The 25,392-nt window shown below is 53.5% G+C and overlaps 1 protein-coding gene across 7 annotated transcripts; it reads right to left on the minus strand.

Annotated features, from left to right (window-relative positions):
* On the minus strand, positions 1–25,392 carry HPS1 (HPS1 biogenesis of lysosomal organelles complex 3 subunit 1). 7 transcript variants are annotated; one of them, XM_059881854.1, is made up of 21 exons: positions 25,207–25,392; positions 24,788–24,860; positions 23,582–23,688; positions 19,667–19,783; positions 16,007–16,144; positions 15,657–15,799; positions 13,868–13,976; positions 12,686–12,846; positions 12,102–12,204; positions 11,353–11,448; positions 11,142–11,211; positions 9,613–9,668; positions 8,153–8,320; positions 7,879–8,058; positions 6,750–6,811; positions 6,127–6,261; positions 5,980–6,045; positions 4,842–4,986; positions 2,523–2,636; positions 1,200–1,282; positions 1–731 (listed from the first exon to the last, which is right to left on the minus strand). In XM_059881854.1, exons 4-21 carry the CDS (start codon positions 19,781–19,783, stop codon positions 569–571), a joined length of 2,109 nt encoding a protein of 702 aa, XP_059737837.1. In that variant the 5' UTR covers positions 23,582–23,688; positions 24,788–24,860; positions 25,207–25,392; the 3' UTR covers positions 1–568.

Here is a 25,392-nt window from a genome sequence, read left to right on the forward strand (position 1 = left end):
TAACCATGACCAGAATTTATTCGTGCCTGCCGCCATCCTGCAGCCCCACGACTGTCCTGACGGGGGCGCAGTCACACTGACTGTGGGGAGACAGGCTCAGAGGTGGGGGAGAGAGCCACAGCGTCCAGAGCCACAGCGAGCACACGGCAGAGCCAGAGCTCAACCCAGCCAGGGGAGCACCTTTCACGCGAGGAGGAGACGGCTTCCTGAGGTGCTCTCCCCACTCCAAGAAGAGCTGGGCACTTCCTGTTGGTCTCCTGGGGTAAACAGAGAGGCAGTTCCCAAAGTGGGGTGGCCCTGGGTCTAAGGTCACATCCACAGCTGCTCTAGCTAAGGAGACTGGCCTTCTTCTTTCTCCAGAAGGAAAGGTTTGGGGGTTTGCTTGTTACCCGCAATGGAGGTGGCTCTAAATGAGTTTCTTTAAGAAATCCTGGGGCTGCCCTGGAGACAGTACCATCCCCAGGGCCACTGTGGACAAGAGGAGGCTCTTGCCGTGGTGATGTCTGTGAGCCAGGTAGGCCTGGAGAACCAGGGGCACAGGCGGATGCACGGGGCAGCCCTCCTGGTCCTACAGCAGGTGGACACGGGAGGCCTCGCCCAGGCGCTGGGCCAGCTCGCCGGCCTGCTGCACCAGCACGTCCGTGGGCACAACCGACAGGTGGAGGGCCAGCAGCTCGTGGCACCTGACAGCCTCGGCCGGGTGGCCCTTGCTGTAATACCGCAGGAGCTTCCTGGGGGAGAGAGGGGAAAGGAGGACAGGATTCACGAGGGAGACATGGCCATGAGGTCCCCTCACTGGACTCCAGCACCAGGCTGGAAAGGACTTCCTTGCTCCTTGCTGACTCCCCATTTTTGAGGCTCAGCCCCAGGCCGTCAGGGCCCACCCTCTGGAATCCCAACCCTGGATGGCAGGGCCCCAGCTATGGGGCCACAGAGCCAGCTAGGGAAGGTCCCAGGAGCCCAGCAGAGACAGCTGCAAATGCTGTCTCAGGGTGCAACAGGAGGAGAGGAACCCCAAGAGCACCCCTCTCTCTTCCTCTGACTGCCCGGCCGTGAGGAGCTTCTAACAAGGGGGGCTGGGCTCGGGGCGGGGGGCCAAGGAAACACTCCTGAAGGAGGGCTGCTGCCTCTGCTGAGATGGGCGCGTATCACCTGTCACCTGTCCCCCTGTCCCCAGCGGCCCTCCGGCTCGGCCTCACCTGTAGTAGTCCCCTCCCAGCATGCCGACGGGCGCTGAGTCATCAGACAGCACAGGCACCTCCATGATCTGGAGTTTGTGACCCTGGGGGAGGAGGAGAGCTTCTTGAGTGGGGAGGCGGTGGGCACGGCGGGAAGACCATGGGCCTGAGTCAGACACAGCGGGTCCGAGGCCCAGCTCAGCCCTGTTTAGCAAGTGCTTAGCACTGGCAAAATGCACTGACCTCTTTCTACCCTGTCTTCTCACCTGTGAACTGGGGATAAGAATAAACTCCCAAGAATATTAGATGTAATGAACATAAAGTTCCTGGGGTCATGCCGGGCACCATGGTGGTAGCTCTCATTCCCACCAACCAGTGGACCTGGCTCAGTGTGAAGGATGGTGATTGGGGAGGTGTCAGTAAAAGCAAAGTGTGACCAAAGGCCAAGTCTCTCTCTGAAAGGACTGGGAATCCCAGGGAAGGACATGCCAGGGAAGCGACTCAGGCTCGGCTGGGCTCCCACCATGTGCCAGGCATGGGGTTCCTGCAGTCCTGTGCCCACTGGGATGGTGAGGCCCGCCCATTACCCCATGGAGCCAACCACACACACAGAGAGCCTGTCTCTCCCTAGAGGCTGAGGTGACGCTCAGCTCCACGTCCTGGGCACCTCTGAGGAGGGCACAGGGCAAAGATGGGAGCCTGCAGGCCAGGAAGCCAAGCCTGGGTTCTGACGTCATCACTTAGAACCTCGGTGCCCTGGCCGTGGTGTTTGATCTCAGGGCATCAGTTCCTCCACCTGCAAAATGGGATCAGTGACACTTGTCCCAACCAACACATGGGCTGTGCAGGTGTGTGAGGCTGTGAGAGCAGCAAGATCCCAACAGCCACACTGCACCATGGAAAGGTTCGCCACGACCTCAGGCTGAGGGGAAGCAGGGCATGCTGCCAGGAGCAGAGACAGGGCATGCAAGGTGTGAGCAGCTTTGCTCAGGGCAGGTTGGTTAACTGCTCTCAGCCTCCATTGATCTGTCTCAGCAATGGGAGCAGGAAGCGAGGCCTTGTATCACACAAAGTGTGGGCTGAGCATCCTTGCTTGCGCGGGGCATGGAGGTCTGTTCATGTGTCACCAGGATGCCTCTTGAACAACAGTGTGAGTTTTTCAGAGAACTGGGGGCAGGGGTCACAGAGCCTGAGCGCAAAGGCGGACCTGAGCTCTGGGTCCCAGCCAGCTGGGCTTCGCTGTCAGTCCCACTGGTGTCAAGAAGAGTTGGAGAGACAGATTGAACAGAATCCAGGAGAAAGGGAGAATTTCAGGACTGCCCTGCCCGGGCCAGCCACACCCACCATGTCGTTCTCGAACCACAGGAAGTAGGAGCAGCAGAAGTCCCCCTCGCGGAACAGCAGCGTGGTGTAGCCCTTCTGCAGGTATCTGCGCGCCAGCCGGATGAGAGACCAGACCTGGGGAGAGGGGACAGTGCTTGTCTCTGCAGCCCGAGGGTGGCCCTTACCCCACGTCGGGGGCTGGGCTCGGGCTCTCAAATCCCAGTGAAGAAAAGCACTCAGAGGAGGAGCTCCTGGAGGGCCAGGGGCCTCTCCTGTTCCTCTTCCTCTTTGGTGCCTGGGCCCAGCTTTGGCTCAGAGCAGGAGCTTAGTAGTAAACAGATGATGGATGGATGGATGGACTACCTATCCCTCTCATTACTGCAAGGACAAAATATATGTATCAACACTTTATGAATCTGTACTATATACACAAGCTATAAAGTAGCAAATTCATCTTTCAGGCCAGAACAGAGCCCGGGACACAAGCGGAGATGAGAGGGTAGCCCCTGGAACTCTCCTGATGTTGAGGGCTCACACAGACCCTCAGGGCTGAGGGTCTCTGGCACGGCTCTATGCCAAGAAGGTGCTAGAAAAGTGTTTGAATGCACAGTGCCCTGGCCCTGGCACACCCTCTGCTCTGAGGTGAAGTCTGAACGAGGGCTCACCAAGGGCACTGATGGGAACAGTGACTGAGGGTCAACGTGCCTCAGGTCCTCTCTGCGAGGCTCTCCTCCCTGATTCAAGGACTTCCGCTGCTGCCTGTGAGCTGCCCGAAGGGAGCTGGCAGCAGGGGGCACCTCTGCCCCCACCCCCCACCTCCCAGGGCTGGCAAAGGCCTTCTGCACTCCAACCAAGACGCTTGGTGACAGGTGTACATGAGCCCCTCCCAACCTGATCACACACAGCATCTAATTAAATGCAAACAAATAACATGGACTTGCTCTGTTTTTCAGGAAAGCAATTAGACAATGTATATCAGTAACCTTAAAAACAATTCCTCCCACTTGACTTCATAATTCCATTTCTGGGAATCCACATTGAGAAAATGATCTGAGATGAGGACAAGGATAAATACGTAGAGGTGTGTGCACCAGCATTATTTATGACAGAGTCTGCGAACAGTCTCAGTGTTCAACGCTGGGGAAACGGCTAAGTACATGGTGCTGCGTTCCCATGATGGACTGCCGTGGAGCCGGTGAGAATCATGTTGATAAAGAATTAATGACATGAGGAAATGCACCAGATACACAGTGAAGTAAAAATGAGGGAAACACATGCATATGCAGGATGACCTCAACCACAACAAACCGCACAGGAAAACGGCGGAGAGAAAGGCACCAAGACGAGCCCAACTACCCCGGACGGAGACGAGGACGCTGGTGTGGACGGTCCCAGGAAACGCTCGACCAAGCCCAGCTACCTCCGGGGCCACTGCTGTGCATCACCGTGTGTGTGCATCTGTAACCTACGGGGTAACTCCACGATGTTACTGGTGTTCCCGTTCTCCTTTATAGAAGAGGTAACTGAAACTTAAGACTCCCTACCGCCCCAGGCCACACAGCTAGTGAGGGGCAGAGCTGGGTCTCCAGTGGGCTGTCGGCGACCTTGTTTGCACCATTATGATACACTTTACTTAGATATATAAAATACACATATATAATAATGTAAAATATATGTAACACGTATAATATATAGTAACATAATATGTATAATATATGTATAAAATACAGATTTTTATAAACTGGCAGAGGCCTCCCCACCAAAAATACTAGTTTGCCATGAAGATGAATCAAAGAAAATAAATGGAGCCCTGGAGACTGTTTCCTCTGTAGAAACCTCCTACTTTTACATTCTGATACTCAAATCCATTAACCTGTGTGTCCCCTTTCTGTCTTAGTGAACTCAACAAACCCTTCCTGGGCCCCGGCCACTCCCTCCCTGGCCTCACTACCCAGTGTTGCTCCAGGAACTTTAACACATCTGGGGAGGTGGCCCCACATGCTGGCCGGGGCCCTAGGGTGACAAAGACAGGACCGTTCTCTTAGGAGCCTACAAAGCTGGGTGCGGAGGTAGGAAGAATGCAGGAAGAGTTCCCATGGGGGTGCTCGGAGTTTCCCGGGGGCCCAAGCGCGGGGACTAGCCCTCTCAGGCAGGGCCCAGGCACGCCTCGTCTGATGCGCAGGGAGCGTGCCTGGGCTGGGAAGAATGCAGGAAGAGTTCCCATGGGGGTGCTCGGAGTTTCCCGGGCGGGGGCCCAAGTGCGGGGACTAGCCCTCCCAGGCAGGGCCAGGCACGCCTCGTCTGACACGTGGGGAGCGTGCCTGGGCTGGGCCAGGTTACCTTGGTTTTGACGAAGGTGGCCAGGGGCCCCCGGCCCAGCTCCGATGAAGTCCTCTCACTGCTACTGAGGGAAGGGGCCACCATCTGACCAGTGGTGCGGTCCACGTAGATGAAATGCACCAGGCCTGGGAAGTCTTCCAGGAAGGTGAGGGGCCGAGTTAAGGTGCTTTTGAAGCCAGAACCAGGGAAGGAGCTCCTCCATCCACCGAGGCTTCCTTCAAGCGTCCCCCTCCCCTGCCCCATAGGTTTCCTTTTCAGCCACCCTACCCTCCCAGGACACTCTCTTTCCCAGGTCTCGCTTTCGCTTTGAACTCCCAATCCCAAGAAGGTCTAAGGTGCAAGCACAATGGATCTCTGGCTCTGGCACATTTAACGCCGGGAATTCTGCTCCCAAGGAACACAGCATGTTTATGTTTTACCATCTTCATGCAGGATGAGTTTAAATGACACACGTGGTGAGGCCAGGGTGGGAGCAGAGCTACGGAGCTGAGGAGTGAGCCTCACTGGCCGCCACCCATGCCTCATCTTGGGCTGGAAGGCTCCATTTGAGGACAGGCAGCAGCAGGTGGCTGGCAAGGCCCTCTGTCACCGCTTCCGCCTGCACGCTGAGGACTCAAGTCTCAGGAAATTTTAATACTGAAAAAACTGCTTCATATAAAGTTTCAGGGAAGATCAGTAATTGATAAAACTAGTTCTCTAATAAAAGGATACGTCTTGGAGATGGCTTTTTAAACAGGGACCAATAAACACCCTTACCGCAGGCCTTCTCTGAGCCTTCATATTCCTCTGTACTGTAGCATCTAAGGAGGGGGACACGGCCCCTCAAACCTACCTGACCCCAGGCCCTTGCCCCTCCTGGAGACCCACTGCCACTTTGCTGGCTGGACATCTACACAGATGATCTCTATGAAGTAATCCTGGGACACCAGGGATTTCTGAAATTCCGGCCTCGGAGCATTCCTACAGATAGGACACCAACAGGACACTAAAGTCTCCTCACTTTCTTCAGCAAAAGGAAGCTGAGGTGCCAACTATGTGTGTGCTCTTTCCCTAAAGCTGCTGTCATTCAAGTGAGGGGCAGAGGAGGCAGCAGCCCAAGGGGCCTTCACGGCCAGCCCAGGGCCGGGCATCAGGATATGACACCATGGTGACGTTCCTCCTGCTCTTCACCAGCAGGAAGTCCTTCCAGTCCGCCAGCTTTTCTCTGTCGAGGGAGCAGGGGAGCAGGAGGGTGAGGCGTGCCCGGCTCCTGCCCTGGCCGCCAAGGGGTCACACTGCCACTTACTGCATGAGTGTCTGGACTTGGTCCTGCAGGTGTTGGGGCAGGTGGGGGCCCCCGCGGCCCGGGGCCATGGTTAGGAAGCTGAACCGATAGATGGCGCATAGCTGCCGCTTCACCTTCCTGCACGCCTGGAGCAGCCTGGGGGCCAGAGATGAACTGTCACAGAGGGAAGGATCCTGGAGGGCACAGCTAGGACGGCACCCCATCCCTGTGGTCACCCTCCTCCTGGACTGATGGACACGGCTGATGAACTACACCCTGGCCCTCACTGAGCTGGGAGTCAGCTTCCACGTTCCCCCGACATGGGGCTCTGAGAAACTCAAATCTCCTCCAACCTCCTGGTTTATTTTATGGAAAAACAAGGCGCAGTGACTTGCCCAAGGTCACGCTGGGTCTGTGTGGAAGCTGGGTCTCTGCTAGTGGTGTCCGGTCCTCAGGCCCTGCTCCTCAACCTCTGTCTTCTCTGCCCCCAGCCTCCCCTCAGCATCGTGGGGGTTGGATCCCCCTCCCAGGACCCCCTCTGTCCTCAGAAGCGCCTCCCTGAGCATCTTCTCCTCCTGGGCTTGGAGGAAACCTGCCGTCTCGTCCAAACGATGCCCTCCTTGACCTCAGGGCCCACCACTCACTCCAAGGATGAGCCGGGCTCACTTTTGGAGAAGGCCTTGGTCTTGAACTCCAGCCAGGTTTTCTGTAAGCAGACAAGTGACAGGCGGCTTCCTGACAATGTTCTCACAGTGAGGTCCAGGGGGGCTCTGACATCAGGCTCTAGAAGGCTCCCCATCTCCATGCATAGCACATAGCTGCTGTCCACAGCCAGGCTGGGTCTCTGGCAGGGCCCCCAGCACGCTGCAGCCCACTGTACACCACGGTCTAGTCACTCAGCAGGCTTTTACTTAAAAAGCAGCTTCTGGGTTTGAGCCGCAGGCTCTCGGCCTCACTGGCAGACACGTAAGCCAGTGCTGTCCAGAGGCAGGTCAGTGCCTCGAGGGCGGGCTGGATGCAGCCAAGGGCGGGGGTGCTGATCCCCTTCAGGGGTCTTTGCCTCCTGACACCTCACTGGGGCTGCCGGGCACCAGGAGACATGGGGCGCTGTGGACTGACTGGGCTTCAGTCACCTGCTCTGCCTCGTCTAATCCCCTGCTTATTTTCAAACCAGTGCAAACTTCAGCCACAATGAATCTCAGTTCCTCAAACAGACCCAAGCCCTGCCAGCTTCCTGAACGGCCTCAGATCTCAGCCCAGGGTTCTCATCTGGCGAGTTCCCTCCTAGGCTCCTGCCTGGATTGCGCCTGTCTCCTCCTCTGTTCATGTACTGTCCCTGTGTCTGGGCCTCACGACCCTATCTGGGCTCTAAGCCCCCCGTGGGTAGGACGGCCTCCCTGTGTCCTGCAGCCTGTGAGACCAGCCACGTGGTGAGGGGCATAGTGGGCAGGCCACTGGCCATTCCTGAGCCCTCGACTTGGGCTCTACCTCCACTGCTCACCCGTCCAGTAACTTTGGCCAAATCACCATCTATCTGAGTCCCTCCCTGGTTTCCTTACCTGAAACATGGGAGCTGGAACCTGTGTTCTGCCGAAGTTACACAAGAACGTTTAGGAAATATACAGTGTACTGCTGAGTTGCGGGGGATCAGAGCACAGTCCTCTGGTGGGGTGGGGCAGAGGCCAGCCCCCTCCCCTTGAGCCTTGGCCCCTCAGGTGTGATGAGAACAGGCCTCCCCTCCCCAAGGTGGGGCGTCCGGGGCCTGCGTCTCACCTGAAGTTCTTGCCCACCTCGATTCTTGACAAACTTGTCCATCCTCTGGCGGAGGTCCGCCATGATGGGGTGGGACCGCAAGGCACTCCCAGCCTCTTGCCCCTCCTTCAGCTTCTTCTCCAATTGAGAAAACCCATCCAGGAGCTGGTACAGGGCCAGGGCCAGGGCCGTGCTGGGGCACTGAGGGGAGAAGAGCAGGGCGGGGTGGACAGGGGTGGCCAGGGGGCAGGTGTCCAGGCCGGGATGGCCCCAGGGCAGGCGGGGGCGCTGATACCTTGGTCAGGAGCACCATGCTGATGCCTGGCCACAGGGGCAGGCAGTACATGGTGTGGGGCACCAGGGGGCAGTAGCTGTCTTTCACGCTGGCATCCAGGAAAATCCTTCTGGGGCCAGAGGGTCCTGGGGAGTGAGCGATCAGCGTCTGGAGGGTGTCTTCAGCCATCTGAGGAGGAAGAGGAGCTGTCAAGGGGAGGGGAGGGGCAGTCGTTGGGGGTCCTCCCCAGGCTGGGTCCCCCTGCAGCTGTTCACTTGCTGTCTCCCTCAGAACCTCGAGGGACAAACTCTTCTAGCCCACAAAGTCCCAGTTCCTAAATGCTGGCCCTCTGCTGAGGCTCCCCTGGCAGCTCCCGTCGTGCTGTCTATCTCTCTCTCTCAGGATCCTCGGGGCCCTTCTGCACAGCGTCAGGACTGGATGCCACACAGGGGTGGTGGGTAGTAAAAAAGGGGAAAAGGAAGAAAGGAAAGTGGGAAAGGCAGATGGAGCGGCATGAGCTGGGGGGGAGGCTCCTCCCCAACTTCATGTACACAAAGGGTTTAAAGCCTGTTAACAATTGATCATTTGACCACCTTCCGGACCTCCAAAAGTCATTCTAAGGGTGCAAGTGAGGGCTTCCTGGACTAAATGAGAAAACTCTAGCCTCATGAGGGCTCTGGGTAAGAGTCTTCAGTGGGCAAAAGTGGAAAATTAAGGGAATCATTAGGGATGCCACAAAAGCTTCTTTGTAAGGAAGTCATGGTAGTCTTATGATGACAGCAAAGGACTGGACGCAACACACTGGTTGCTCCAAGAATTTGCTAAATAAATAATAACATAATGCAGGCAATGCATTCTGAACAGTCTCGTTAAAAACCACATTGCCAAGGACTGCCTCATCAATGGGAAATGCTCAAAAACAAAAAATAATGCAGAGCATTAGGATTCAAATCAGGTAAAAGAAAAAATATGTATGTTGTGTGTGTGTATAAATACACTTATAAAGTCATAGGAAAGCCTAGAAGGAAACACTCCAAATGTGTTTAACAGTAGCTAACATCTGGGGTTGGGACTGAGTGGTTTTTATTCCTTTTCCATATTTTAATTGTTTTCCCCAATTTTTCTACAGTGAACATATTTACTCTCTTATTAAAAAAAAATTAAAAATTAAGTTAGACTTTCACTCCCAAGAACAGTGAGAGTGGGGATTTCTCAGGAGTGGAGGCTGTGTGTCTGGGGGAGGGGGAGGTGGGAGGGAGAAGGCCACCCTCACTCACCACGCCTCACCCTACCCTGGCCCCCACCTCTGGGCTGAGCTCCATTCCCTGCACTGGCCGGACAGCCGTGAGACAGCACCAGGAAGACCGGCATGGCTGGAGCGTCACCCCAGGGGAAGCCCCCAGAGCCACCAGGGCCCACTGCAGCATCTCCAATCAGCTGGTACCCTGGCCAAGCGCCCTGGGCCCCCAGGAAAAACTCACCTGAATGTGGGGAGAGTCAGTAGGTGGGGTGCCCCCATCCAGCCAGATGGTGCTACCTGCAGACAGACCGTAGGTAATAACAGAACGACAGAAACAGTGGGAAAATGTGAACACTGGCCCAACAGCCTGCCAGCAGGGGACGATGGAAAAGAGGCCCTTCCCCACTGGCAGCTCAAAGCACCTCGCTGGGCACAGCACCTTGGTGTGAACTGGAGAGCCTTCCCCTTCTCATTCTACCCCAAGCTGGCGAGTGCAGGGCAAGCTCCCTCTGTGGTACCACAGCTAGGGCAGCCTGGGCTGGGGAAGAGAGGCACCCCTGCCCGCTCCCCCCTGCCCAAGCTGGCTGCCAGGCACGAGTTCCTCTCCCTGTATCTCGCAGTGGGGGGGCAGGTCCCTCAGACCCCTACTCAGCCCCCCCAATCCCCTCCTTGCTTCTGTCTTCTCTACCCCTTCGAGCCCCTCCCTGGCTATAACAGTGCCTTTTCACTCTTTGCTCGGAGGCAGCAGAAACCGTCTATAGTTCCCCATTCATTTAGTCAATCAGCAAACTTTTACTGAAGCACCTACTGTGTGCTGGGAACCGAACTAGACTTCTTTTCCTAGGACAGCTCACAAAAACTACTGAACCAAGTACGTATTTGAAATATTATAGCTTTGTACTAACAGCGTTCTCTTGTATATTTCACTTCAAATAACCACCATTCATAATCACGTTTCTTGGGGAAAGCCTGTATCTATGTTTCAAACACCTGTCTTAAAATGGATGAAAGCAACTCAAGCTGTTTGTAAGCTGAGTTCTGTGCGCTGTGGAACAGGAATTGTTTACAGCTTTGAGGCATGAAAAAACTAACCACTGAGAGAAAGGGGTCAGGACGAGGAACAAGGGGAGGAAGCAGTGGGAAGAAAACCGCTTCAGCCTTCACCCCAAAGTAGCGCTTTCTGATGTGCTTAGGCTCGTGGCAAGCTTACAGAACCCAGGAGAGCTGCGACCTTGGCCCTGGAGAAGTGGACAAGCAGAGATGAGCTGCCATGTGGTCTCAGAGGTCCCAGGCTCCTTTTTTGTTTTGTTAATAATATTTCAAACATTTTGGTTTTTTTTTTTTATTGTTTATCCACTTACTTTGGAAGTAAAGTATAAACTATACAGATTGAATATTGATATTTTAAACCACTGTGCTGGAAAGAAACTTACTTAATTAGCTGATTACTTATTAACTACAAAAAAGAAACAGAAGGCAGGAGAGTACACACATGCGAGCTGAACTTTTAAATGAAATCAACTTTCATAAAAAGTTTTATGGATCACTGAAGTGGCCTCAGTAGTCCTTGAATTCAAGCTGGAGCTGGCAAGACAGACAGAGGGGCTGCAGCAGACAGCGTCCTGGACTCTAGGAATGTGGGTGTCTGTGCCTGGCCTTTTACAGGGCATTGGGATCCACTGACCCCTAAGATAGACTCCCAGGGCTACCAGTTGGCACCCAGCTCCTCCCCCTCACCATCCAGGGTCCCTCCTCCACTCTAGGTCTCACCTGAACTCTGCTCCCCAGGGGAAGGAGCTGGTGTGAAGTACTCCTCAGTCGGGGAGAAGCTGTCTGTCTCCTGGGAGGGAGAAGGGGCACCTGGGCTGAGGGCTCAGGGAGGTTCTCCCGGGGGCTCAGCCCTGGACCCTGCTCTCCCAGGAGAGGCAGACCTTCCCCTCCTCTTCCCTCCTGGTCCCCCGCCGTGGTACAAAGCACATACGGTCCCCGCAGAATTCCTGGTCGGGTCTGCAGCACAGGAGCTCCAGGCCTGCCGCACGGGGATGCTCTGGCTGCGGTGGAGCCTCCGTGGGGAAGGCTGTGACAGGACAGGCCCGCGGATGCTGGTTAAAGCTGCTGACTGGCTTCTCTTCCTGCCAGCGCTTCATGGCACAGCCCTCGGGGGAGCTTGCCGGCCCCTGCGCCCACTCCACTGCACAGCCCCGAGTGTGCGCCATTGCTTCCCAGGGATGTTTCAGTTCTAGTCTTTCTCCAGAACCACAGAAATTCTACAAAGTCCAACAAACTGGCATCCCAATCACTTGCCACACTGCCACTGATGAGGAGGGTGGTGTGGCAACCAGGCTGGCCAGCACTTTCTAAGTGTTTCACTATGCCCCAGGCACTGCTGGGCTCCAAGTAACCCTGAGAAGTAGATGCCATGGTTGTCCCATTGCACAGATGAGGGAATTGAGGCTCCCATGGGGTGAGTACTTGCACAGCAAACAGCTAAGTGGCGGAGCGGGGACTACGTGACTCCAGAAACCTGTACTTTTAACCCTCTAATCCACCTGCCTTCTAGAATTCCCCTTACACCTGAAAGCAAGTAGAAAAGTCATGCCTAACCACACATTCAGGACTGAGACTCAGAAACCAGTCTCCCCAGCTGCCTGTCCAGCGCTCTCCAGACTGGCCATCTGAGTTGCCTTTCTGGTGGCCTCCCACTGCCCAGAGAGCTGCCCCGAGAGAGACCTGGGGGTCACTGTCCTCTGCCGTGCTCTCGCTGGGGTAGAGATCCTGCACCAGGAGGATGAGGGCCAGGAGGTCGGCTGGGCGCAGGGAGCTGGCGTTGTGGCTGTGGAGAGGACAGGAAGCCAGTCAGCACGTCTCCACTGCCCCTGCCCGCAGGTAACAGTGGATGGGAGCAGGCAAGTAAGGGGGTCTGGAGAGGGTTCCTGCCCTCCATAGTTTATAAAGGTGCCAGCTGACTTTATCCTCTTCTGAGAAAGACATGGAATATACAAAATTAACGAACTCATTCATTTTTAAAAATAAAACTTGGTTGTGCTGAAAAAAAAAAAAAACCCATGACCAGCGGAAAACCACCAGGGACCAGGAACGGCGTATCAGGAAACCCTAAGTTCAGACTCTGAGACAGTATTCCAGGAAGGAGTAATTCAGAGAGGGGAGCGAACCGAGGGGGATGAAGAACTGAGAATCGAAGAATCAACACTTCCTGGAAGTGATGGGTCTGGAAGGTTTCCCTGGCCCAGGAGGTGGTGCTTTTCAGGAAGGGGTCGCAAGAAAGGGTGAATGTGAGGGGTCCTGGGGCTCACCTGGAGTAGAAAGCCAGCAACTTGGAGTGCACGAGCAGGAAGGCGTGCAGGGCCTCCTCGCCAGCCCGCCCGGGGCTGGAGTTGATGGCCTGGACGACGTGCCGCTCCAGTGCCTCAATGCACAGCTCACAGAGCTGAGGGTGGATCAGCCGCTCCACAGCCTGGGCACGCGGACAGGGGGATGGAAGCCATGTCACCCCAATTCCTCCCGTCCCAGCCAAAGTCTAGTGATACATTCACTTGGGCCACAGTGAGCACACACCACGTGCCAGACGCTTGGGAGCAGGGAGGCTCAGACCAACACAGGCTGTGCTCTTGAGGGGCTCAGTCTGTACCGGTGTAACAGGCTCCTGCGGGGTCTACATCTGCCGGGGGCGGATGCCCCTGACACTCACTCACGGCTCACTCTCCTGTGCACCTGGCTATTAATGGTGAGCTCATACTTGTTTGCTCTTCATTTGTCCTCTAACTCAGTGACTTTCAACTTGTAGTTCCCAAACCAGCATAACCAGCGTCACCTGGGAACTTGTTCAAAATGCAAATTATAGAGCCTCCCACCCTCAATGCCTACAGTGACTGAGAAAAGTGAAGCCCAGGAACCTAATAAGTCCTCTAGATGATTCTGATGCATACAAAGAGGAGAACCACTGATCTACAGAGAATCTGTCTACAACAGGGAGCAAGGGGGGTGCTACTGACGACCAGCCTACTCCTCAGATCTGCGCTTAAGTAGGAGCCGAGGCTCAGCGCACCTGTCACTGCTGGCCCGAGATGTAGTTTGCTGGTTGTAGGTTGGTACCATCATTTGCACTCAGGCAATCTTTAGTGCTGCTTACTTTTTACTATTTTCTACTCTAGTTTCAGCTCAGTATAATTTGGGGGAAGGGATCAGAGGCGAGGGAGCTAACTTCAGAAATTTCCATAATTTACTGAGAGCCCAAAAACTGCACTAAGAAATCTGTTTTACCCAAAGTCTAGCCATGTTATTATAGGGAGGCCCATCAGAGTGCCTAACGCACCACGAAGCCAGAAAGAGCAGCCCTCTGAAATGCATGAGCCTGGGGACTGCTGGTGCCCTCACTCACTGGGGTGGGGGACAGACGTCAAAGCATGGTCTCAATGCTGCCCAGCCCCCGCGGCCTGACACTTCCGTGGCCCGAGGACTCCCGCACCCAGCATCACCTCTACGGCAAAGCACTGCTCTTGGTCCCGCAGGCGGCTGTAGGTCCACAGCAGGCTCTGGAAGCGCTCCCACACCTCCACACGCTGCTCCAAGTCCGGGGGCCGCAGCCTGGGGCAGAGCAAGGGAGACCCACAGAAAAGTGGCATCCCCAGCTTCAACCAAAGGAGCAGTCTGAGCTCACTGTTAGAGCTGGGCAAGCTCCTGTGACAAACACCTGGGGGAAACCCCATACCACACCTGGGGGAGCCACACAGCACACCTGGGAGGGCCACACAGCACACCTGGGGGATTCACACAGCACACCTGGGGGAGTCACACTGCACACCTGGGGGAGTCACACTGCACACCTGGGGGAGTCACACAGCACACCTGGGGGAGTCACACAGCACACCTGGGGGAGTCACACTGCACACCTGGGGGAGTCACACAGCACACCTGGGGGAGTCACAAAGTACACCTGGGGGGCCACACAGCACACCTGGGGGGGCCAAGTCACACAATATACCTGGGGGGGCCACACAGCACACCTGGGGGAGTCACACTGCACACCTGGGGGAGTCACACTGCACACCTGGGGGGCCACACAGCACACCTGGAGGAGTCACACAGCACACCTGGGGGAGTCACACTGCACACCTGGGGGAGTCACACAGCACACCTGGGGGCCACACTGCACACCTGGGGGAGTCACACAGCACACCTGGGGGGCCACACAGCACACCTGGGGGGCCACACAGCACACCTGGGGGGCTCACACTGCACACCTGGGGGGCTCACACTGCACACCTGGGGGAGTCACACTGCACACCTGGGGGAGTCACACAGCACACCTGGGGGAGTCACAAAGTACACCTGGGGGGCCACACAGCACACCTGGGGGGGGCCAAGTCACACAATATACCTGGGGGGGCCACACAGCACACCTGGGGGAGTCACATTGCACACCTGGGGGAGCCACACAGCACACCTGGGGGAGCCACACAGCACACCTGGGGGAGTCACACAGTACACCTGGGGGAGTCACACTGCACACCTGGGGGAGTCACACAGCACACCTGGGGGAGCCACACAGCACACCCGGGGGGAGTCACACAGCGCACCCGGGGGGAGCCACACAGCACACCCGGGGGGAGTCACACAGCACACCCGGGGGGAGTCACACAGCACACCTGGGGGAGTCACACAGCACACCTGGGGGAGTCACACAGCACACCTGGGGGGGGGGAGCCACACAGCACATCTGGGGGAGTCACAGTACACCTGGGGGGCCACACAGCACACCTGGGGGAGTCACAGTACACCTGGGGGGCCACACAGCACACCTGGGGGGCCACAGTATACTTGGGGGGCCACACAGCACACCTGGGGGAGTCACAGTACACCTGGGGGGCCACACAGCACACCTCGGGGGGGCAAGTCACACAATATACCTGGGCGGCCACACAGCACACCTGGGGGGCCACACAGCACACCTGGGGGGGAAGTCACATAATATACCTGGGGGACCCACACAACACACGTGGGGGAGCCACACCACAACTGGGGGACCCACACACAGTTGGGGTGCATCTGGCTGTGCTCTTGCCATGGAGCAGAGTGGGACGGGGGTGGAACCGGGAGGCGGGTGCCTGAGCAACTCACCTCACTTCTCAGCCTCTCGCTCACACATACATGACAAATGCCAGCGAGAGAGACCCAGGGAGGTGCCAGGAAGCAGCAGGGGCAGAGTGGGACCAGCAGCTTCACCAAGGCCTCGAGAGGGGCTCAGTACAGTACCCCAGGACTCACTCCTTTCGGATGAGCTGTCCATCCACAGTCACCAGCCCAAAGTGCACCTCGAACAGGTACTTGAGCACGCACAGCTTCTGCCGCAGGTCCCCTTCGCCCTCTGTGCGGTCTCCGTTGATGGCGATGAATAGGCATTCTCCAAACTGCAGGCACAGAAATCAGCTGATGTCAGCCAGCCCCCGGGACAGAGATGGGAGAGGGGGCGGGGGGCGGTCAGATCCCAGGGGATTTTGCTAAGATGCAGCATCTGCCTTCTAAAGGAGTCTGAGGTTCAAGATGAAGAAGAGGCGTGTGGACCGTCCAAGGAACCAAGGGGCAGAGGAACGTGGGCCCCAGGGAGGCACACTCACCAGGTGAAGGACATACAGGTAGTTGCCATTTTCCGTCGAGAAGCAGGTGTATGTGTCCGAGAGCTTCTCCAGCATGGTCATAGAGGAGATGATGACCGGGGCCAGGAGGGTGCTAAGCTGGTCCTCCAGGGCGGGAGGCTGCAAGCGGGGCCAGAGAACAACACTGCTCAGGGGGCCAGACACGGGGGCCGAAGGAATGGACAAGACCCAGAACTTGGCGTCAAGGGCTCCGCAGTTCTAGGCACACCCAGGAGGCTGTCACTGTCCTGACAGGGAGACCCCAAATCTTGGGTCAGGAAGACTGGGAAAGGTCAGGCACCTAATTGCATTGTTCAGGCCTGAATTCTGGAAGGAAAGGTAAGGAATTAGGCCACGCCTCCACAGAGGAAGCTGACTCTAAGAAAGTTTGACATGTGCACCAAAGTCCGGGCCCCCTGTCACAGTAAGTCTCCTTTAGGGAAAGTATCCTAAGGAAAACAATCAGAAACGGGGCAGCAATACAGGAGCAAAATGCTCCCCGCCGCATCATTTATAGCAGAAGAAACTGGAGAGAATGTCAATGTCCAGTACCAGGGAAGAGTTAAATATACAGCAGTACATCTGAACGAAGGGAAGATACAAAGCACTTAAGACATCAGAGCACTTCAGTGACGTGGAGAATTCCTACGATACAGAGTAATGTTTTTAAAAGAAGGTTGTGAACGCTCTGTACATTCAAGTACACAGGAAAAACTAATTATTGAAAAACATTTAAAAATTCAACATCATTAAAGTGATTGCTTCTGAACAGGAGGATCAGGATTGATTTCTCCCCCTAGTTTTTATATCTTTCTGTACTTTCCTAGTTTGGTGGCAAGCATGCCTTTCCTTTTATAATCTCTTCCCTCATCCATTCTCCCTGCCTTCCAAATAAAGAACAGAACAAACAGACAAAACCAAAAAGAAACTGGACGGATGTGCTGAAGATCTGTGAGTGAAAATGGGATAAGGTCAGGGTGAATGGTAATAAGTCAAGTTCTTGACACAAGAATGAACAGGTACAAGGGCACAGCTGACTTTCCCCATGCTGATCTCAGGAGCCTTGACCGAAACAGGGAGGAAGCAGAGTCCTAGTTTTCACTTGGATACAAGGCGCTGAGTAAGACCTGGCCTTGAAAAGAAAAACAGGCAAGCAACCAGGGGTACTGTGCGGCACTTGAAATATGAGGGGACTACGGCACATGGGGCGTAATTTCCTCCCACAGACTTGACATTCAGGAACCCAGGCCTGTGTCCACCATTGTAGGGGCTGCCAGTCACCTTCAGTAGGTCCCAGCTCAGGTGGCTCCTCTCCTGACCATCCCTAGGCCCACCCCACCCCAGCCTGCCCCATCCCACACTCTGGTTAAAAAAAAACCCACGGTGTTTTTTTGCCATCTGGTTCATCTTTATCCTCTAAATTCTGTGAGTGCAGGGTCATGTTGCTACATTCACTGCTTTGGCCCCAAGAGGCTGGCAAATAGTGGATTCTCGATTAGTATTTGTTGAACAAATATCCCTTCACATAGGCAAATGCTGGTTGAATTATTCATGTACCATAATTTTCTGGAACTGTCATGAATCAATTACATTAATAGAAATGTGACTTAAAAACCTAGATGGTGTACAGAAACTCATTTTAAAAGCAGTAGCTTTCACTAGGTGTACAGGTGTGACAAGAATTCTTCTGTTTTGGTGGGGTGGTGGGGGGAATGATAATCTTTGGTGTAGCTAGGGTGTAAAGAGAATTCTCCTGTATTATTGATATGTGGTGTGGTTATAAAGTGGTACAATATCTTTGAATGGCTTTTGAATCAATGATTCTTTTTTAGGAATTTATCCTAAGAAAATAATGAGATGTGGGATAAAATTCAAGCACAAATGTTCCCAACAGTAATAGCTATAGCAAACTAGAAGCAATATACATGTCAAGTACTGGAGAAATGGCTAAATAAATGATGCTATATTTATTCATACACTGAATATAATGTTTCCATTAAGATTTATGCTTTTGACAATATTTAACAAAATGGAATAATGCTTTTGCTATAATGGCAACTGAAAAAAACCCAGGAATTAAAACTGTAACTGTGGTATGAGCTCAACTATTTGTAAAAGATAGAGACCCAAAGAAAATATATTGAAGAGCTAATAGCTCGAGGTAGAAGAATTATGGGTCATTTAAAAACTATTTCTCTGTTACTTCCCAAATTTCCTACAATTAAGTCATGTTATTTACAGGACCAGGGGAAAAAGTGTTGTATCCAAGAGAAATAAAACTTTGAAGACTTTTTTTCTTTATGCCAGTCATTTAGGAACTGAAAAATCAGAATTTGTCCCTTTCTGAGGTTTTTAATAAAGAGGCAGAGAAACACTATCAAATCGTTTGCCTCTTAAATTTTTCAGTTCAGTTCAGTCGCTCAGTCGTGTCCGACTCTTTGCGACCCCATGAACTGCAGCACGCCAGGCCTCCCTGTCCATCACCAACTCCCGGAGTTCACTCAAGCTCACGTCCATCGAGTCGGTGACGCCATTTTTAGACCATATTGATGCAATGGTTAAGGAACTAATATACTTAGAAATTCTTAATTTAAAAATTATGTATATTGACTACTAAAAAATAAAGGCGCCTAACAGATAGACCTGTTTTTAGCTTAAATAAAATCACTTAAATGTCTATGATCTCTGATACGCTGTATTACTCCTAAAGAGCATCAGCGATGCTGAGGTCAGTTAACTTGCTGACACGGCACTAGTTGAGCTGATGACCAGGCCCACTGGACCAGGAAGGACACTGAGAGGCAACCAGCTTGTGTGGCCGCAGAAATGCAAGGACTCTCTGCTGGATCCTCAGTAAAAAAGTGTTCAATCCAAAATTAATCTGGAAAAAAATTTCAAAATGAATTATTCCTTTAGAATGTACAGTAGAACTTATCTAAGTGAAAAGGACAACTATCTTCGAGTCATCACATTAAAGTGTTAAACTAGATATCTATATGCAAAGAAATAAACTTCAATCTATACACTACATACAAAAATTCAAAGTGCATCGTCAGACCTAATATAAAACCTAAAACTAAAAAAAAAAAAACAAAACCTAAAACTAGAAAACTTCCAGGAGAAAATATGGGGAAAATTCTTTGTGATCTTGGATTGGGCAAAGGCTTCTTAGATATGACACCAAAAGTATGATCCATAAAAGCAACAAGTGGATAACATGGAGTTATCATATTAAAAATATCTGTTTTGAAAGATATTGTGCAGTAGATACGAAGACAAGACACAGACTGGAAGAAAATATCTGCACAACACGTATCCACTAACTTTCAAAACTTGGTAAGAATAATAAGAAACAATCAATGCAATAAAAAATAGGCCAAGGACCCGAAGAGACACTTCATTAGTGAAGATATAAAGATGGAAAAATAAGCACATGACAAGGTGCTTAAAATCTCATGGGGTGAGGGTGGGGCACAGCCCTCCAGAGCACCAAGGGCTAACCTCTGAGGACGTGTGGGTGCGAGAGGTGCAGACACACGCGGCCTTGTTCGCCGTTCCGGCCGCCAGGGCGGGTGGGCAGGCTCCCCGCCTCCTGACAGTGCTGCGCTAGCCCCCCGTCCGACCCTCCTGCCCTGCACTCACCTTCTCGCCCTCATTCTCTGTCTGTCCAAACTTCAGGCGCAGACTCTCTTCAAACTCCCCATCTGTCCAGTAGAAGAGGACCTCCGCACTCTCTGTGGCCACCAAGACGCACTTCATCTGCCAAGGAGAAGTGAGGTCAAGGTCACCTCCAGCCCCACACCCACAGACTCAGCCTGAGGAATGAAAAAAATTATAATCCCAGCAAATGCCTACTGGATTTTACTGTGGGCGGGCACTACCACGAGGGCCTTCCTGGTGTTACTTCGCAGCACCCTCACAGCAAAGCAGGAGTCTTCAGTTACTCCTATTTTTAACTCAGCAGTGGCCACAGGACTGGAAAAGCTCAGTTTTCATTCCAATCCCAAAGAAAGGCAATGCCAAAGAATGCTCAAACTACCGCACAATTGCACTCATCTCACACGCTAGGAAAGTAATGCTCAAAATTCTCCAAGCCAGGCTTTAGCAATACATGAACTGTGAACTTCCAGATGTTCAAGCTGGTTTTAGAAAAGGCAGAGGAACCAGAGATCAAATTGCCAACATCCGCTGGATCATCGAAAAAGCAAGAGAGTTCCAGAAAAACATCTATTTCTGCTTTATTGACTATGCCAAAGCCTTTGACTGTGTGGATCACAATAAACTGTGGGAAATTCTGAAAGAGACGGGAACACCAGACCACCTGACCTGCCTCTTGAGAAACCTGTATGCAGGTCAGGAAGCAATGGTTAGAAATGGACATGGAACAACAGACTGGCTCCAAATAGGAAAAGGAGTACGTCAAGGCTGTATATTGTTACCCTGTTTGTTTAACTTATATGCAGAGTACGTCATGAGAAACGCTGGGCTGGAAGAAGCACAAGCTGGAATCAAGATTGCCAGGGAGAAATACCAATAACCTCAGATATGCAGATGACACCACCCTTATGGCAGAAAGTGAAGAACTAAGGAGCCTCTTGATGAAAGTGAAAGTGGAGAGTGAAAAACTTGGCTTAAAGCTCAACATTCAATCAGAAACTAAGATCATGGCATCTGGTCGCATCACTTCATGGCAAATAGATGGGGAAACAGTGGAAACAGTGGCTGACTTTATTTTTGGGGGCTCCAAATTCACTGCAGATGGTGAATGCAGCCATGAAATTAAAAGATGCTTACTCCTTGGAAGCAAAGTTATGACCAACCTAGACAGCATATTAAAAAGCAGAGACATTACTTTGTCAGCAAATCTCAGTCTAGTCAAGGCTATGGTTTTTCCAGTAGTCATGTATGGATGTGAGAACTGGACTATAAAGAAAGCTGAGCACCAAAGAACTGATGCTTTTGAACTGTGGTCTTGGAGAAGACTCTTGAGATCCCTTGGACTGCAAGGAGATCCAACCGGTCCATCCTAAAGGAGATCAGTCCTGGGTGTTCATTGGAAGGACTGATGTTGAAGCTGAAACTCCAATACTTTGGCCACCTGATGCGAAGAGCTGACTCATTTGAAAAGACCCTGGTGCTGGGAAAGATTGAAGGCAGGAGGAGAAGGGGACGACAGAGGATGAGATGGTTGGATGGCACCACTGACTCAATGGACATGAGTTTGAGTAGACTCCCGGAGTTAGTGATGGACAGGGAGGCCTGGCGTGCTGAGGTTCATGGGGTGGCAAAGAGTTGGACACGACTGAGTGACTGAACTGAACTGAAAACCAAGGCTGAGCTCTTTCCTGTGTTATCCCGGCTCTCTAAACACAGCATCAGACACACTACCAGCCCGCTGGGATCAAGCGTAAAGAAGGACCCAGCTGGTGATCTGGACATGGGGTCGACTGCACGAGGGAGGCAGGCTGTCAAGGCCTGGTCTGGAACACTGGGCAGCTAGTGCACCTCGCTCTGGGCAGCCCAGTACTTCCACTCAAGTCAAAAACAGCTCCAGAGTACCAGCTCCAAAGCCCACAGGCAGTGGGCTCAGCATTACGGGAGTTTCAGTCACAAGTTCCTCCTGCCCTGGGGGACACAGAGGCTGCGTGACCTTGGCCACAGTTCTTCTCACCCCTGCTTAGCTGCTGCTTCCTCAGCCACCTCCACCAGTATCTTCTGCCCTTTCAGACCTCGTTCCCCATCACCCACACATGTTCCCTCTCTGCAACACACTATGCTTGATTATGTAAAATGTGTTTTCTTATTCACCATGGTAGATTTTTAATCCACAGCTTCCTACTCTGGGCCTTGGCCCCCTGAGGTACAGCAAGACATTGACCTTCTCAACTCCTGGGGCAGCCTGACCACGTCTGGTGAAGCCGGAGCTCTCGGGCCAGCTGCTTGCCCCAGGCAGGGGCTTCAGACCTTATCCTGTACCTCAGCATGTCACATGGACACGAGCACATTACACGTGTGGTAAGACATGACAGTGATGAGGAAGCCCCACTCTTAACTCTTCCATGGGTGGACATTCAGTTTCCTCAGAAGGACTATTATATCTCGAGGTCTCAGACTCAGTTACACTCTTCAGGATCCCCTAGGTGACCAGCTTGGTGGTACTTGCTGCTGCTGCTGCTAAGTCACTTCAGTCATGTCCGACTCTGTGCAACTCCACAGACGGCAGCCCACCAGGCTCCCCGTCCCTGGGACTCTCCAGGCAAGAACACGGGAGTGGGTTGCCATTTGCTTCTCTGATGCATGAAAGTGAAAAGTGAAAAGTGAAGTCACTCAGTCGTGTCCGACTCTTAGTGACCACATGGACTGCAGCCTACCAGGCTCCTCCACCCATGGGATTTTCCAGGCAAGAGTATTGGAGTGGGTTGCCAATGCCTTCTCCAGGTTCCTACTGAGTACCTCCCTAATCTCCAGTTGGATTATCAACTTTAACTCAGAGCACCTAGCTTCATAGTGTTTCTAGCACAGTGAAAAAAAGAGAATGTAGCCTACTCCCATGGAATTGCTACACACAAAGCAGAGACCACGACAGCAATGGAGCGTGAAAGGGAAGGTTGCTGCATGAGGGCAGGTGGGCCCGGAAGAGGCTGCCCTGGGACTCCCAGGTGAGCCTGGCAAGGTTCAGGACTTGAGGGGCTGGCCTGGTGGGAAGGGAGTGCGTGCACTGGAGAACAGTGGGCTGTAGAATGAAGTCTATGAACAACAGAGAGTCCTTGTAGGCTGGTAAGGGTATGTGTCGTGGATGGGTGGGGCCAAGGTTATGGAGGCCAGTAGTCCTGGTGTGGGCTAACGTGGGTCCACTCTTTGCTGAAGGCCAAAGCAGGAAGCTGGGAGGGATTGGGGGAAGGAGGAGAAGGGGACGACAGAGGATGAGATGGCTGGATGGCATCACCGACTTGATGGACATGAGTCTGAGTGAACTCCGGGAGTTGGTGATGGACAGGGAGGCCTGGCGTGCTGCGATTCATGGGGTCACAAAGAGTCGGACACGACTGAGTGACTGAACTGAACTGAACTGAGAGGAGGAAGGGGCTGATTCAGGAGGTGTAGCTTAGAGGTTTGGTAGGCAGTGATGGGGTTTCCCAGGTGGAATAGTGGTAAAGAATCCACCTGCCAATGGAGGAGAGGTGGGTTCAATCCCTGGGTCAGGAAGATCCCCTAGAGATAGAAAAGGCAACCCACGCCAGTATTCTTGCCTGGGAAATCCCGTGGACAGAGGAGCCTGGTGAGCTACAGTCCATGAGGTAGCAAAAGAGTCGGACATGACTTAGCAACTAAACAACAGCAACGGGCTGTGATGATCACCTAGATGTCAGGGAGGGAGAGCAGAACAGGCAAAGGTGACATGAGGATGCAGGCTGGGGCAGGCAGGGGGCGGGGCTGACAGCTCTGCAGAGCCTGAGAGAGCTCAGTCCTCTGCCTGCCTCACCCTGTCCACCTCCCATAGTCCGAGGAGCCCCAGGGCGGGTGCCGCCTGCCTGCATCTCAGGCAGGATCACCTACCGTGGCAAGGAGCACAGCAGAGCTTCCTGACAGCCGAAGGCTCAGAAAGGGCTGCAGGAGACAGCCTCGGTGACCAGCTCATGGACAGCAGCACAGCATTCCACGACCTGGTTAAAACGGGGTGGAGGGGGAGGGGGGCTAAGAGTAAGCAGAGGCTCTCATTTCAACTGCTGCCCGTTCCGGGGAGTGGACAAGATGGTGGAGGGCTGAGTGGTCAAAGGCCTCTCTCTGGCTCTTGGGCAGCCTGCTCAGAACACACTCCCCACTGCCAGGCGTCCCTGTGCTCCACATACTGCTCACCCCTGCCTTCCCACAATGGAGAACATGGACCCAGCAGGCACAGTCCTTTGGACGTAGCCGGTGGCCACAAACGGTAATTCTCACCTACTGTTTCCTCCTGAGCACTCTCACTTCCCTGTGGGTCACTCTGAACCATGGTGTGGTCAGCAAGCCTACCCTGAGCACCCCCAGGCAGCCTGCTATGAGTGACTAATATTAGGCAATAGCACAGCACATCCCAGGGAGACAGAGATGCAGTCCTGGAAGACAGGAGATACCCCAGGATGATGCAGTGAATGGCAGTAAACCAACGCAACAGGCACGGGAGACCTGGTTCTAGTTCTGGCTTTGCCAAGGCACTTACACCTCTCTGGGCTCAACCTCTGGCTCCATCTCCCTCCAGGGTTCTAGTGAGTCAGGGAGCAACCAGGCAGTCACATCCTTAGCAAACTACTTTCTTACAGAAGTGTGTGCTCAATCACGTCCTACACTTTGCAACCCTATGGACTGTAGCCCACCAGGCTCCTCTGTCCATGCTATTTCCCATGAAGGAATACTGGAATGGATTGCCATTTCCTTCTCCGAGGGATCTTTCCCACCCAGGGACTGAACCCACATCTCCTGTGTCTCCTGCACTGGCAGGCAGGGTCTTAACCACTGGGCCACCTGGAAAGCTCTTCTTACACAGAGAGGTGAGGTGGGGGTGTCACTATTCTTATTTCCCAGCTCCCCTCCTCAAAAACAGGGTGAACTAAACTAGTTCCAGAACCACTCATATTTCGATGATAAAAAGCAGGAACAATATAAAGCTTTAGCTTAATCAGGAAGCCAAACATTGCAAGCAAACAGAAGGCAAGAAAGGGCTGTTAAGGGCTCAGCATCTTGTGCAACATGAGACTTCACTACTACGTCACTGGCATGACTGACCTTAACGCCGTCTTCCCATTAACATGGAAATCCTCTTTAGTTGACATTAAGTTCTACTTTTATTTCAAAAGGTCTGTTGGAAAGAGAACCTCACTGGTGTTATTTTGTGGCTTCCCTGCTCTCTGCTCTAAGGAGGGAACACAGGACTCAGTGAAGCTTTAGATGGAGCAGGGGCAACTTGGGGAACCTCTCTGCCCCTTCTCTCCGCCCGCCCCCCGACTCATTTTCACCATTCTCCCTGTAAACTGCCCTTATGACCGCCGCCCCTGAAGGGCCGGAGGACGCAGGAGTAGGACCTGTCCACTGGCAGCCTTCTTGTTTGCCTGGCACTTTCAGTTTATGCAGCAGTTTCACCCCTCAATTCCCCGAACCTCAGAGTGGCAACCGCCCCATTTCGTGGCAGCAGAAACTTTGACTACCAGAAGTGAAGTGACCCGCCACGTTCCCACGCCGGGTGGGTGAGGCTGGCGGTAGGGACCCCTCTACTTCCGGGAGGGCCGTGCCGGGGTCCCGGAGGAGGCCCCGCCGCCTACCGAGGCCCTCGGACTGTGCGTACCGAGTCGTAGCCAAACACCTACCAGCCTGCCAGGAGTCCGCGCCGCGCT

The sequence above is a fragment of the Bos taurus genome, chromosome 26 (genome assembly GCF_002263795.3).
Source record: "Bos taurus isolate L1 Dominette 01449 registration number 42190680 breed Hereford chromosome 26, ARS-UCD2.0, whole genome shotgun sequence".
In the NCBI taxonomy this organism is placed as follows: Eukaryota; Metazoa; Chordata; class Mammalia; order Artiodactyla; family Bovidae; genus Bos; species Bos taurus.

Excerpts from the sequence above, each read along its gene's own strand:
- HPS1 (XM_010819893.4), bottom strand. The coding sequence starts at position 19,783 with ATGAAGTGCGTCTTGGTGGCCACAGAGAGTGCGGAGGTCCTCTTCTAC. Across the intron at positions 13,977-15,656 it reads GGACAGCTCATCCGAAAGGA|GCTGCGGCCCCCGGACTTGG; the intron begins GTGAGTCCTGGG and ends GCTCTGCCCCAG. Across the intron at positions 6,262-6,749 it reads GAGCCCGGCTCATCCTTGGA|GCTGCTCCAGGCGTGCAGGA; the intron begins GTGAGTGGTGGG and ends TCTGGCCCCCAG.